This window comes from Cottoperca gobio, chromosome 21 (genome assembly GCF_900634415.1).
Source record: "Cottoperca gobio chromosome 21, fCotGob3.1, whole genome shotgun sequence".
Lineage (NCBI taxonomy): Eukaryota > Metazoa > Chordata > Actinopteri > Perciformes > Bovichtidae > Cottoperca > Cottoperca gobio.
Window position 1 is genome coordinate 23,766,310 of NC_041375.1, and position 15,473 is coordinate 23,781,782.

The following is a 15,473-nucleotide window of genomic DNA, read 5'->3' on the forward strand; positions in this document are numbered from 1 at the left end:
CTACTTTATACTTCAATTCCACTACAATTCAGAGACAAATATTTATTTGTGATGGGCTTTTATGATGAGCATCAATAATTATAATTCAATAATATAATATATATGTTTATGAAATGGACCTAAGTGAGACTTTGAAGGCAGGACGTTTACTTGTAACAGAATATTTCTATTTATTACTTATATAATATTACTTTTACTGACTGAATACTTCGTCCACCTCTGGGAAAAGTGACATTATGTTTTACACATGCAGGATTGTTCGTGTGCTCATCTTTCATCACAAGCACTTACTTTTTAATTTTCTTAGGATTTATATTTAACTAATTCTAATTTCTTTTGCTTTATCTATGTTTCCCACAATGAACGCACCAAATGGCAACGTTGTCCCTTAGAAAAACATCACATTAACAATAATATTTGAGTATAGTTTGTGGATTTTTAGTTTAGTTTATATACAGTATATTACAGTACGGTTCATACACATGTTTGCATGTGAGACTCCATCATTTGAAGTGGCTGCAGATGACAGAAGGAGTTGCTGTCGTGTTGTCAGCTGATTGGGTCTTCAGCTGCTCCTGAATGCACATGAGCCTGCTAAGTATTTGCACTCTGGAGATTGTGTAGATCAAAAGCCAGTGACACTGTCTGAACAGCAGCGTGCAGATGAAAGGCACGGCTGTTGAGAGTCGTGCACAACCTGCTACATGCATAAAATCCATTTTCATTAGAGTCCCAATGCATAGCAGTGTGGCTCAGAAGATGGTGAAGACATACAATGTTCCCACCTACATGGTGCACAGGTGCATGAGTCACCGGTACATCTACATTTAATACACACAATAAAACCTTCTTTATTATCATTAGTGCACTTTAACTCCATTAAACATGTACCAGTGCATGTAATGTATAATGACACATAGTGAATATGCTTCCCATATTATAGATTTATTGTAAATATATACTCATTATTCATACCTGTACAAAGTCTGCTGGCCCCATGCAAAACAATTGTATCAAAACTTTATTAAGTAGAACCAGTTCTGGAGTAACATATGCCATGCTTTTGCTTTTTAAAGTTATAACACACACACATCGTTTCAGGCATCAAGAGTTCCTCTTCCATGCAGTTCTACACTGAGCTGCACTTCTGCTCCTGCAAGACATTTCCAACAAGTATCCCAAATCATGCTCAACCATTAATGGGGGGTAAACCACAAAGGCTTGATTCGACATTACAGCCACTAGCTGCTCACTTTGCTACAGATTAAAGGAGTAAGACTGGTTTATGTTCATGACGGCAAGCAGGAGTTCAGCAACGTAACACGTGTGTGTTGGAGGGAATTGCTCAAAAGAGGCACATCGATCGGAGAGCGGCTGGGATGGAAACATTAAATGTTTTGGCAGTGATTTCCTTTTTCTGAGATTTCTGCCTCCAGCCAAATATAAACCATGTGAACGGAAGGTTTTTGGCACGCAAAACATTACAAAATTCAATTTAAAATATTGTGACATCTTTTTTTGTAGAAGCCAGCATTCCAGTAACTCTGGATAATCCTCAGACCTCACAGGGCCACTGCACATGGAACTACTCAAAGCTATTAGAAGCTTATTAGGTGGACGATGCAGAGCAGCGCTTCTGGAACTGGGGACGAGACCCCTGCAGGAATACAGAGCCTCTGGGGGGGATACAGAGACCCTGCAGGGATACAGAGTCTCTGGGGGGGATACAGAGACCCTGCAGGGATACAGAGACCCTGCAGGGATACAGAGTCTCTGGGGGGATACAGAGACCCTGCAGGGAAGGGCACACTGGGTTAGGGCGAAACCACAGATGAAGTATTTCACATGACTTATCAACCACAGTTGTAACTAATTACATTACGCACTGCATGACGAGTGACTTCTTTCGGCTTCAAAAAGGGAGTCTGGCAACGTCTGAAAACAGGGACTGACTAGACATCAATGTTGCTGTTAAACTTCTTCTACGTTATGTTTCATTTACCTTCCAATCTACTGGCCTGCAGGCAGACATCTCAGATGAGTGTGCATCTCAAATACAACCAAAACTATCTGCATCCCCAGATATCTGGAGGTCTGTGACAAGATGCTCCTTGTAATGAACAGAGCATTTAAAGAGTAATTTAAAGTGAAAAGCTTGTTTCTGCTGACCTCCAGTGGCTGAAGCTCTCGCTTTGCTGCAGTGAAACAAACTCAGAAGGGAAGCGGAGTTAAAGTTTCAACTAAAAGAGGTCAGTAAAGGAATATTTACTCTCTGCAACTGAGACACAAAATAAATATCAAGCATTCAGGATTACAACTCCAAAATGTCACAAATGTAAACATTATGAAATGTGCATCAAATATATGACGAGTACAACAACAATAAAAAGTATGATTCAGTTTGTACTGTACGTTATTAGATTCCCCTCATTGAAAAGGAATGACTACAAGCTCACTAATTGAATTCAGATCCCAGTTTGCTACCTTCTCGAGCACTATTTATTCCCTCTTGTGCCACTTTGAGGAGTATTTCAGCTGAAATAACTGTAAATTAATGACCACCACTTTTATGTATAGCAATATCATTCTGTATTTCAAAATAAAGGTCCATAAAGTTGAACATCCAACATATATTTGGGCTACGATGCAGTTTGTTACATATAAAAGCTCATCAGAAAACACTGTTGCTACTTTATGTTCTGCTGTTTCTTTTACTAAATGTACTTAAGTAACTTAAGTCATGAGGTCTTAATTGTTATTTTGTATTAACATCCCGTTTATAAAACACACTGACCTCTTTACTAATTAAAGATGGAGTGAAGGCTAATAAAGCTTGAATGAAAGTGTATAAAGTATAAAGTTTCACTTTATTAGAGTTTAAAATACTAAAATGTAAAAGGAAAATGCAACGGCATGAAGAGAAGAGGGAAGGATGTGTGACGCAAACACACACACCGGCTACAGCGCATTAATGTATAAAACACCTGAACATCAAACAATGAGGAAATCAAAAGACATCTCTGTCAACACATCCAATGTGACAGAAGTCAGAACCACATCCAAGCAAACACAAGAGAACTGATGGAGAACCATGCAAGCACAGAATGGAAAAAGGTTTATTGAACTTAATTAGAAATGTCAGAGTGAAATGAATGAGAGAAGACCAGTTTGCACCGACAAACACTGTATATGCAAAACCTACAAGCTAGTTTTAGTCTTCACGTTATTCTTTCTATGTCCTAGTAAAGCAAAACTGCTTCTCTAAAGAGAGCGAAGGGGAGAAATCTATAAAGGGATTTTCTATAGTGACTTTTAAAAAGGAGGTTATCGATTCTATTGGTGCGTCACTCAGCTGCACCGCGCTCAGACAGCAGCTCATCTGTATCCAGGGTACAGTTTCTTCACAGCTGCAGGCTCCCCGACTAAACACAAAGTAACCTACGTTTGTTCATAAATAAAAACGACAACGAAAAATACAAAAGAACCGGCAGTTCGTTCATGATCAGCTGGGGAAAGAAATTAAGTTGCTTGATAATTTGAGCTCCTGCAAGGCTCACGCTTCTTTAAGCAGACATGATTTTGTTCCTCTTCTGTTGGTTGTTTTGGTTTCTCTTCCCTTCATCACACGTGTCTGAATGCTGCTTGGCTCACTCCACTTTGCTGTAGTCTTCCACGTGGCCCAGCACCTTCTTCCTCTGTCGTATCATGTGGAAGTAAAGCTGGGGGAAGACTGGAGGGGGGGGGGGGAGGTAGAAATATAGCTCAAATCAGACAATTTATAAATCAAAAGGACGCTGAAAAACTGATCCATGCTTTTATCTCAGGCTGACTCGATTACTGTAATGCACTCTTTACCGGCCGCCCAAACAAAACACTGGAGAGACTTCAGCTCATCCAAAACGCTGCAGCGAGGCTGCTGACGAGAACCAAGAGTAGAGACCACATCAGTCCAGTGTTAGCCGCTCTACACTGGCTTCCACTAACTTTTAGAATTGATTTTAAGGTCCTCCTTCTTGTATACAAAGCCCTAAATGGAACCGCACCAAGTTACACTGCCAACTCTCTAATAAACTATGTGCCCCCAAGAACATTACGATCATCCACTACTGGTTTATTAAATGTTCCCAGAAACATCCAAAAGAAAATTGGGGATGCAGCCTTTTGCCATTATGCACCAAAGCTCTGGAACACTTTACCTGCAGACATTAGGGAGGCAAGCTCACTCAATATCTTCACAAGTAAACTGAAGACATATCTCTTTACTTTAGCCTTTTAATAGTGATATTTTATATCTCTTTACTTTAGTCTTTTAATAGTGATATTTTATATCTCTTTACTTTACCCTTTTAATAGTGATATTTTATATCTCTTTACTTTAGTCTTTTAATCGTGATATTTTATATCTCTTTACTTTAGCCTTTTAATAGTGATATTTTATATCTCTTTACTTTAGTCTTTTAATAGTGATATTTTATATCTCTTTACTTTACCCTTTTAATAGTGATATTTTATATCTCTTTACTTTAGCCTTTTAATAGTGATATTTTATATCTCTTTACTTTACCCTTTTAATAGTGATATTTTATATCTCTTTACTTTAGTCTTTTAATCGTGATATTTTATATCTCTTTACTTTAGCCTTTTAATAGTGATATTTTATATCTCTTTACTTTAGTCTTTTAATAGTGATATTTTATATCTCTTTACTTTACCCTTTTAATAGTGATATTTTATATCTCTTTACTTTAGTCTTTTAATAGTGATATTTTATATCTCTTTACTTTACCCTTTTAATAGTGATATTTTATATCTCTTTACTTTAGCCTTTTAATAGTGATATTTTATATCTCTTTACTTTACCCTTTTAATAGTGATATTTTATATCTCTTTACTTTAGCCTTTTAATGGTGATATTTTATATCTCTTTACTTTACCCTTTTAATAGTGATATTTTATATCTCTTTACTTTAGCCTTTTAACCCTTTAACACCGAATGTGTCGTCGACGACACATTTTGCAAGCAAAACTTTGGATTACCGTAACTATGTCAAAGTTTGCGCAATCGAAAGAATTTCAACGGTTTCTGAAAGCTGAGACTCTGCGCTTTACGGCATATATCGACTCATTACGGTAACTTCACTTACGGCCCTCCGGAAGCCCGCGAAACAGCGCCTTCGTTGTGAGCGAATACACACAGAGCGCTGGAGAGACACAAACAACACAGCGGAGAAATAGAGCCGGAAAACAGCGGATTGAATTCAAATGGAAGCAAGATGGTATGTAAATCAACACTTGTATAGCGTTGTGCCTTGTTTAGAACAGTGTACCAAGTCTGTAAGATTGTACTAGGTGTGTAATTGTACTTTATATGCGTAAATGTGCGCGTCTTCTTCAAGTAGCCTGCGTCCTAGCCGAGGCTGTGTACAAGCTTTAGCTGGAGAGGAGGAGGTGTTACCAGAGATCACGAGGTGTTACCAGAGATCACAAGGTGTCACCAGAGATCACATTCAGGCCTGTAGATGGAGCTGTAGGGATGCTGGATGATCTGGTGACGCTGTCAGACACAGAAGCCCCTCACCACATCACACCACAAGATGGCAGACTGAGGCAGAGCCCGATGATGGAGTCCCTCAACCACCCCAGGCGCCCAACCCCCTCTCGATATGGGAAACCCAGCACCAGGTGACATTTATTCCCACTTTGATGCTGCAGTTTTCAAACTCCTCTCTGAATACACAAACAAGAATGCAGCCAAAAGCCTGGAGAGAGGGAGACAGTTCATCTGGACTGAAATAACTCCAGAAGAAATGAAGAAGTCCACAGGCATGTTGCTGTACATTTCATTTTTGGACCTGCACAAAGATGAGCAACTTTTGGTGTAAGCAAACCATTTTCCATGTGTCATTCCCTGCCACTGTCATGTCTCCAGACTGTTCATGGCCATTTGATCTAATCTTCATATGTGACCCAGAGAAAACAGGAGCAACAGGAACATTCACTGGCAGTACCACCAAGACCTCTGCATGTGAAGGGACACTCAGAGAGGAGAGAATTACCCTGTGTGGGGAAAAACGCCTGGACATATTTTCCATTTTATGGCCTGTTTTTGCAGATGTAAGAGTAAAAGACTCAAAACTTTTACTGGATATAGTTGTATACATCTCAAACTTCAAATGTAACATGTTAAATCTCTTATTCATGTACATTTGCTGTGTTTTTTGTTCACTAAACCACTAAACTCAAATTCCGCTTTTGTATTTCTCTTCATTTTAAACTGTTATTACACTCTCATAACATGCAATAAATTGTAAATGACTGCCAGATATGGAAAGTTCCAGTTATTGTTGGAAAATGGGCAAAAGCACTTACTCACAGGACATTTCCTAACCTTTTTTATAGTCAAAATAAGCAAAAAAGTCCATACGAAAATGTTGAGGCTTTTTTGGCTTAGGTGTTAAAGGGTTAATACTGATATTTTATATATCTTTACTTTAGCTTTTTAATGGTGATATTTTATATCTCTTTACTTTAGCCTTTTAATAGTGATATTTTATATCTCTTTACTTTAGCCTTTTAATGGTGATATTTTATATTTCTTTACTTTAGCCTTTTAATGGTGATATTTTATATCTCTTTACTTTAGCCTTTTAATGGTGATATTTTATATCTCTTTACTTTAGCCTTTTAATGGTGATATTTTATATCTCTTTACTTTAGCCTTTTAATGGTGATATTTTATATCTCTTCACTTTAGCCTTTTAATAGTGATATTTTATATCTCTTTACTTTAGCCTTTTAATAGTGATATTTTATATTTCTTTACTTTAGCCTTTTAATGGTGATATTTTATATTTCTTTACTTTAGCCTTTTAATGGTGATATTTTATATCTCTTTACTTTAGCCTTTTAATGGTGATATTTTATATCTCTTTACTTTAGCCTTTTAATGGTGATATTTTATATCTCTTCACTTTAGCCTTTTAATAGTGATATTTTATATCTCTTTACTTTAGCCTTTTAATAGTGATATTTTATATCTCTTTACTTTAGCCTTTTAATAGTGATATTTTATATTTCTTTACTTTAGCCTTTTAATGGTGATATTTTATATCTCTTTACTTTAGCCTTTTAATGGTGATATATCATCTTTAATGCTGCTATTTTATGACACTTTAAACTCATTGTTGCTATTTTATACTATTTGTAATGCTATGTCACACTCATTCACATCAACACTGTGATTATTGTACTGTAAATGCTCTTATTCTGTCTAATTTAGTACTATGCATGTTGTATGAAAGGTGCTATACAAATAAAGATTATTATTACTAGGAAAGGAAAATGTCTTCAATTGGTCTTTTCTTCAAATGCAATGAACTTCTGCATATTTGTGATTTAAAGCACAATATCATCTCAAAGTCTGCTCGTTGACTTACGGGGAATGTAGGAGATCATGATGAGGATGAGGAAGCTGTGGTAGTCGAAAGAGAAGTTGTACTTGTTGGGCAGCGTGACGGAGTACAGGCCCGTCTTCTGCACGTACGGCAGCGCCGCGTAGATGGTCAGCAGTTCCCCCGTCACTCCCATGGGATACAGCGCAAAGAAGAAGGTGTACCTGCAGCAGACGGGTTTGTGAAAGAGGAAGCAGAGGAGATAAATGATCAATCACATTCATCGATTCGGAAACATGAGAGGAGGCCGGCACCGCTGATGTAACGAGCACTGAGGGAGATGTGCATCATATGGATTTGGCTGTTATACTTTTTGAAACTTGGTGCATGTTAAGAACACAGGGGAAGAAGGAAATATAAATAGTTGCCAGAGGCAGCAACACAAGAAACATTTTTCTTGAGGAATGTTTGAGAACGAGCTCAGGCTCCGAAACAAGTAGAGCAAGTAAACCAGAAACTAAAACACTGACCAATGGCTGTCCTTAAAAAAAGCCGTGCGTGGAAGGACATGTAACTCTAGAACTATGTATTTAAGTAACAACTGTTGACAGAGATACTACGCAGTCGTTAAAAGGCTGCATTCACAGTTTTAAATCCCAAAGTTGTTGCAGCTGTTGTGAGAAAGTGGAGCAAACAGCCGACACAAATCATAAACCAATCAGGCAATCAATGTGCTGCTAATAGAGAGGAAGTAGCACCGCCTCGGCATGCTTCTAAATGTTTAATCATACACCTGTTGGAGCGTCGGGTCTTTTGAGGAGAGAGAAGAAGAAGCTGGCGTGTACAGATGATAGAACTGAACTCCTTTTCAAAAGTTCCTTAACTAGCACTTCAAACCCAGCGACGGTCTTCTCTGATCCCTCACTCGACTCTCCAATTGTTCTGCCTCTAAGTGTGCGACTCAATCCGACTGTCGAACACCAGTATAGCGACGGTCTCATTCGCTACCTAGCAACAAAGACCGCGGGGAGGGAGGCACTCAACAACGGTTGCCTTGTTGAAGATGCAGAAAGAGACGAACGGGAGATTCTTATGGTGATTTTCTGTTTTTCTTAGATAAATATTCGAGTTTAAAAGTGATAAAAAATTATCTTTGTGAGAGAAACACTTTTCAAAACAACCTCCTGAACCTTTTTATGAGTATAGTCACACATCTGCTGTAAGGTTCAGATGAGGTAATGTGAACAGCAGCGTAACAAGTTATCTTTCGCAAAAACTTAATAATAGATTAATTAAATATTTTTCAGAAAATAAAACTTTTCGTCCTACTTCTTTCTCATTTTACAAACTAAACGCTTAATGGACAAATGATTCAATAATGAAAATCATCATCCGCCCCAATGGAGTAAAATAGGATAAAATCATGACTTTAAATAAAGAAATGTTTCAGATAGAAGTTAACAAAACATTACACATTCTCAAGTGCAAACCTCAAACTGGCAGAATTAATTTATTCGTTCAGTATCAAGTATTGAGGCTCTTATGAAACCAAGTTTTGCACCGATTGTTCATCGTCAGCAGGTGAAGTTAAATACAAATGTCTCCTGCTCTGACTCTCAGGTTGACTTTCCTACCTTGCCCATTTGATGAGGTATGGCAGGTGATTGAGGAGGCTGAAGGTGTAGAAGGAGTAGCGGATGATCTCTGTGATGGTCCAGGCCGTGACAAACAGCAGCACGCTGTCCTCACTCTGCACCTGCGGAGTGAACACACACACACGATGACGGGGAGGAGGACAGAGGGACAGGCGGGCTTGCATCATGCTGCTGCGTTCTAATCTACACTTCTTATTGCAGAAGCATGCTGTTTGTTTCAGACGCTCACAGATCAGATCACACTGCAGGCAGATGGTCGCCACCCTCAGATATTAGGTTCAAACCAACGCAAATATGATGTTAACTTCTTATCACACACTCAGTCTAAATACAGTTTCAACACACACGCACACGCACACACACACGCACACACTGGCATAAGAGGGAAAGAGCTTGAGAAGAATGTCAGTGCAGCATCATACAATAACACACACAAAGAAATCATGAGACATTATTCACAACATTAAAAGTCAGCAGATTCATTCCTGCAACCCGACAGCAAGACCGTCTGACGTTACTTACACATGTACTCGTCTCCGATCTATCGACAGGGCAAACAGCACATCAACGGGTCACTTTTGAACATGAATCTTTTACATTGCTTTGTCATACCAAAGTCCATTATGTGCTACGCAACTAAGACTGATGTGCATACGTTAGAAAAACAGAGATTAGCTCATCGCACCTCTCTGACGCTGTGTGTGACGGCCCACGTGAGGAAGACCCGGGACATGACCTGGAATCCAGTCAGGACCACAGACGACGGTACGATTCCTGGGAAATGAGACAAAATACAAAGACTTGTAAGGATGCAGGAGTGCTGGTAGACGGTACACGTGTGAGTTAGGATAACGCTGAATTTATCAGGACATGTTCAACAAAAAGCATTTTAATTATGAACGTCATCTATTTGGGAGGTGATGTGTTTGGCTCAGTTTGTCAGCAGGATTACGGGGAAAAAATACGAGCGCGATTTTCATGAAACCTGGTGGAAGGGTGAAGGGTGGAGCGTGGGTCACAAACCCATGAAGGTTTGGACTGGATTCGAACCACAGAGCGGACACGCACAATATGTTTCACTTTCATTAATATTGCGAAATACGGTATTTGTGCTGCATGTGGTGTCAGAATAATCTGACAAATAAATTCCTAACTGGGAATATTAAATGTGCCACACGACTAAATACACCGGACAACATGTTGGTAGAAAATGTTTCATTAGAGACTTTGAGTTCTGAATGTTGATGCAGTGTCTTCATCTGGCCAGTAGAGAGGAACATAGAGCTGCGTGTGTGTGTGTGTGTGTGTGTGTGTGTGTGTGTGTGTGTGTGTGTGTGTGTGTGTTTGCTCTGCAGCAGCTACAGGGAGCCTCGATAATCTTTCTTTAAGCCGAGGTAATGAAGAGAACGGACTGTGAGTCGCTCTCTCCTCACACATTAACACCACGAAACAAACAGCTTCTCTGCTCTCTTTGGCAAACACTTCAAATATGAAAAGCTTCTGTTTGTCTGTACACATTTACATGTGAGATACAAATGCAATCTGGTGAGTCATTATTACAACGTGACCAGTGGGAATCATAATTTAAAAAGATACAAGCCGGTGCTAAGCACACTGGTCACAATGAGTTGAGATATGGAGCTCTAGGATTCTGTTTAGAAGAGTCCAAATGATAGTTTCAGATCCTGACAGTCGATGATGCACGGTGATGCGCGGTGATGCACGATGATGCACGATGATGCACGATGATGCGCGGTGATGCGCGGTGATGCGCGGTGATGTGATGCGCGGTGATGCACGGTGATGCACGGTGATGCACGGTGATGCGCGGTGATGCACGGTGATGCTCGGTGATGCACGGTGATGCACGGTGATGCACGGTGATGCACAAATTTGATTTGTCAAATTAAAACTCGTTGGAAGCTTCACAAATATGTTAATAGTTTAAATATTAAAGGAAAAACCAAGAGCCTGCTCTGTATTCAAGTGTCTGCCCGTACGCACCTCTACTTTAAATATAGTTAGTCGAATAATAACTTTAATTCAGACTTCACTTAAAATTGTGAAATTTTGAATTTGAGTTGTGAACTCATATTTAAAATCTAAACTTTAGATTAGTGGTTTCATATAACCAAATATCTCAAGTACTTAAACCATTAAAGCAAAAATGTGATTACAGAGATCTTAAATGAACATTTTTACAAGTTGAATTGTAACGACAGCTGATGAGGTGTTACTGTAACAGGATGGAGAGACTCACCTACAGCACAGTGCAGGATCTGTGGGAGGAGAAGACAACAGACTTATTAACAACTTATTTTAACTCCTACAACACACATTGATTGTTACATTTATTATTATTTTTTTAAGATTGATTTGTAAAATCTAATTTAATCAAAATGTATAATATTATTATCATCAATATTCCCAAGACGTAACGAAAAGATTTATTTTTAATGTACTCTGTAATATAATAAACGGACTTAGTGTTTCTACATGATGTGTTTAGTGTGTGTAAATATATTACTGTTAAAGATTAACTAAATACTGTAGTGCACTTAGTCTGACGTTACTGACGTTAAACAGTGTGTCTGGACAGGATCAGGGAAACACCCCCTCTGCCCTATATACAGTACGTGTCAGTGTCTGCATATGGTATGTGTGTGTGTGTGTGTGTGTGTGTGTGTGTGTGTGTGAGCACACTCTAACACTTGTGAGGGAACTAGAAAATCCTCTTTTACCTAGTTTAGAAACTCCCCTTTAAAAACTTCATTGATCTCAGTCACTATATTGTTATTAGTTTAAAATCTTATAAAAAGTCATTATAAAATACTCAGTTGGTGCCGTGCCTTTAACAGTGCAGCCAGGCTGGTATTATAGAGGACATGACAAACACTGTGCAGGTAACAGGCTCTGTGGAAACCAGTGAACGTGCAGACCTGAATCCAAGACTCTTGTTCATTAATGCATTACGGGACCAAAACCCTCACACTGATCTTCCATAAATCATTCACTCCAGTGCACAGCGTGGACAATCGATAGATGCGTCTTTAATCATCAGTAGTACTGTAAAATCATTAAAAATCATGATCAGAAGGAGAAAACATGTCGATGACAGCGACCTCTGCTGAGGAAAAGTATTAATTAAGGTTTGAGGTCAAAGCTTAAACACTTTCGTTTTAAAGTAGACGTCTAAAACTCTGAGAGGAGTTAGTCAGTAACTGTCCGACAGGTGTTCTCAGTTCATTTATGTCTCAGAATATGTAGATTAGGGAGGAAATTGTCATTTTTTAAATCCATTTAAGGTCAGAACAGATTGAAAAATGTCACTTTTTGCTCAATTGAGCCCTAAAAACATTATCGGTGGATTAATAAAAGGTTTAAACAATTGTTGCATCCCTAATACCTGAATGTAAACATTTGATGCCGTATGCTAATAAGAGCAATACTAGTCATCTTTAGAATATTGGCACATTACAAACTGTATTTAATCAGATATATTGTGAGATTTGTTTTGTTCCCAGCTCATCTCACCTCCAGAATCGCTCCAGTCTGAAAGAACTTCAGAGGCTTCTCTATGGAGTAGTACAGCCCGTGGTAGCTTCCTCTGGCCAGGTAAGCTCTGACCAGACCCACAGCGATCACCAGCCACCTGGAGGGCAGAGGAGGAGCATCAAAGATCAAACAGATGTTCATGGAAACAGACATCTGTGGTAGACTTGTGCACGGTTTCTGTTTTACATAAAGGATTCTGTGTAAAATGTTAATATGGATGGAGAAGTGTTGCCTGATAAGCGTTTCAGCATTTCTAGTAAAGCATATCACAATGCAATGTATTATAGCATTCAGAATGAGCGTGTCCGCCTCTACACAGAGGTCAGCTGCAGAGCATTATACGTACGAGCTGCCAGAGTGTCACTACAGGAGACGTGAGCAGGTTTCACTTCACACTTTGGTTTGTGACTTCTATCTTTTAGGCCTCAATCTCAGTCAGCTGCAGGGATGAATGTCGACATCAGGGCCAGTTGGGAAGAAACGGACTACGCCTGCTTAGCCGCTACGTCAGCATCTGAATGCGGACTCTGCATTAAACGTGCGTGTATGACACCCGAACAAGCGCTCAATACAAAGCAGGCACTGTGTGGCCCTTCAATACTGAGGCATTCACAAAGTGACCGAACTGGTTGGAACAGCGAGCAAACAACACCCACCATCCGATTGTGCAACAGTCTAAAAACCGGTGCAATAAAAGTCACACAGGGAGATTTCTCAGTTTATAGTTCAAGGTAATTACTTTTTTAATTTACAGCAAGAATCTGGGTCAGGCAATGGAGGTTATGAAATTGACGTCTAGTGAATATAAAGTCTGGTTTTATACAAATCCAACTGTAATAATTTGAAATGCAAAATGTAATCCATCAGCAGAGTTAGACTGTTCTATTTATTGATACAAAATTGGGAATTTTTTATATATATATTTTCCAAACATGTATTTTTATTTACTAAATATATTTCTGATAATTTCTGATTTTCAAACATAGTCTCAGGTTCCTTCTCACTCAACTTCCCACTAACAATTTCCAATGATATAGGGATAGTAACTACTGCTGCTATTTTAATGATTATCGGTTTTCAATTAACAGATTTGTTTTTCCTATGAAATGTTAAAAAAAGTGAAAATCACAAGTTCTGACCAAAACTCAAAGATTTTCTATTTAAATATAATAAATATGATGATAATAATAAAATAGCGAGAAGCAGCATATCCCCAAATTTGAGTTGTCAATTATTCACTGACCTTTGACATTTTTACAGATTATTTTTTCTTTCAGAGACTAATCTATTAATCGACTAATTGTTTAATCTTAACTTTTTTTCTTATTATTAGGCTACATCTTAATTAAAGTCCTACAGAGCACATATACAAATATAACCTCTGTTTAATTATGTTGTAGTAATGTTGTTTTTCCTGTTATAACCTAAACATTTAGGTATTTTAGGCAGAAGTAACCAACAAGCCCTTCGCTGTCTCTTTTTCCTCTCCCTGCACATTATTTTTCATTATTATTTCTGTGTCATTTGTTTGATTTTTTAAACTTTTCTGATGAATAACATACAAACATGCCCTGCAAAAATAATATAACAATGCAAGATTAAAACCCATACTTTCTGGAGTTAATCTGCAGACAATAAACCATCTGTCTTAATATTTCTGTACTGTAAACGGTGGAGACCCGTCAATCACACTTACTGTGCACGCCAGGTGCTGGTGCACGCGGGACGTTAATCTCGATTAGCCGTTAGACGTTGGGGAAGCAAACTACACGTAATGTCACTACACAGCATGCTAGCAGAGTTTCCTACAACAACTACCTACAATGTGCAGATTAATTATCCCAAAATAGCAGTGTAACATTACAACTGGGAGATCTTGCTCCCATTATTTAGTGATATCTTTCTCGAAGCACACACACACTCACAAAACGCACACACACATACACAGCAGCATTAGCACGAGGAAACACGCTACATACCCCGCTGTCATAACAACGTTGTAAATGACCAAGTAGGCCGTGGCCAGGGCACCGGGTCCCTTCTTTTTCTTCGCGGCTACATCGCCGTGGACCGGCTTGGTGGTCCCCGGAGCAGCTGCCGACATGACTGCAACCCTAAATGGTCTTTGGTCCTGGACGATTTCAGCTGTCAGGTTCACCGAGTCAGGAAACTAACAGGGGGCCAGACCCGGAAGTGTCGTCCCGAAGCGAGAGGATAAACTCCTCCGTACTTCCGCCTTCGCTTTGAGACGCTCTCACTCAAATATCACCTTAAAAATCGTTCCTTTGGATGTTCAACTGTATTTATTATTATTGTTTAGACATTTTTCCACCTGTGAATATAATGTAGCTGATCTATCCGATCAGATATGTCAGTTCCTCAGTATTAAGAGTATGATGCTCTTAGATAGACGCGCGCCCCCTATTGTGCGTCCCAAACTACACACATGCTATACGAAAAGGGCCATAACACAATTTCAGTCCTCACAGATACTTTATCTGAAATAAGAGAAAAAGGCTTCTGTAATTTAATATTATATTGATAATAAAGTTAAAGAAGTATGCTTTAAAGAAGTGTTGGAAAAGTGTAAGCTATGTGTAGGCTATACGTGTGCTTTTTGGAATTCAGATAGAAAAGCAATATTTAATCTGTTCTTCCAGTGTTATCATTCAAATTTATTTTGGACAGTTATGCAAAACTTCATAAACAGGACATACAGATTAATGTATTTGATTTGATGGTATATTTGTTTTCTTATGGGTGAATAGCCGCATTACCTATATTATTCAGCTTCTGATCATCTTTGGTGAATTCAATTATCATCATTATATAATCAAATTAAACTATAATTAATCTGCCTTGTATAGTCTGA

At 38.6% G+C, this 15,473-nt stretch overlaps 1 protein-coding gene across 1 annotated transcript; it reads right to left on the reverse strand.

Moving 5' to 3' along the window:
- Positions 1–2,853: 2,853 nt before the first annotated feature.
- hacd2 (3-hydroxyacyl-CoA dehydratase 2) lies at positions 2,854–14,801 on the reverse strand. The gene is made up of 7 exons (XM_029459469.1): positions 14,581–14,801; positions 12,581–12,698; positions 11,307–11,325; positions 9,732–9,820; positions 9,026–9,147; positions 7,437–7,615; positions 2,854–3,730 (listed from the first exon to the last, which is right to left on the reverse strand). The coding sequence occupies exons 1-7, from the start codon at positions 14,703–14,705 to the stop codon at positions 3,648–3,650; spliced, it is 735 nt and encodes a 244-aa protein (XP_029315329.1). The 5' UTR covers positions 14,706–14,801; the 3' UTR covers positions 2,854–3,647.
- Between the last annotated feature and the right edge of the window lie 672 nt (positions 14,802–15,473).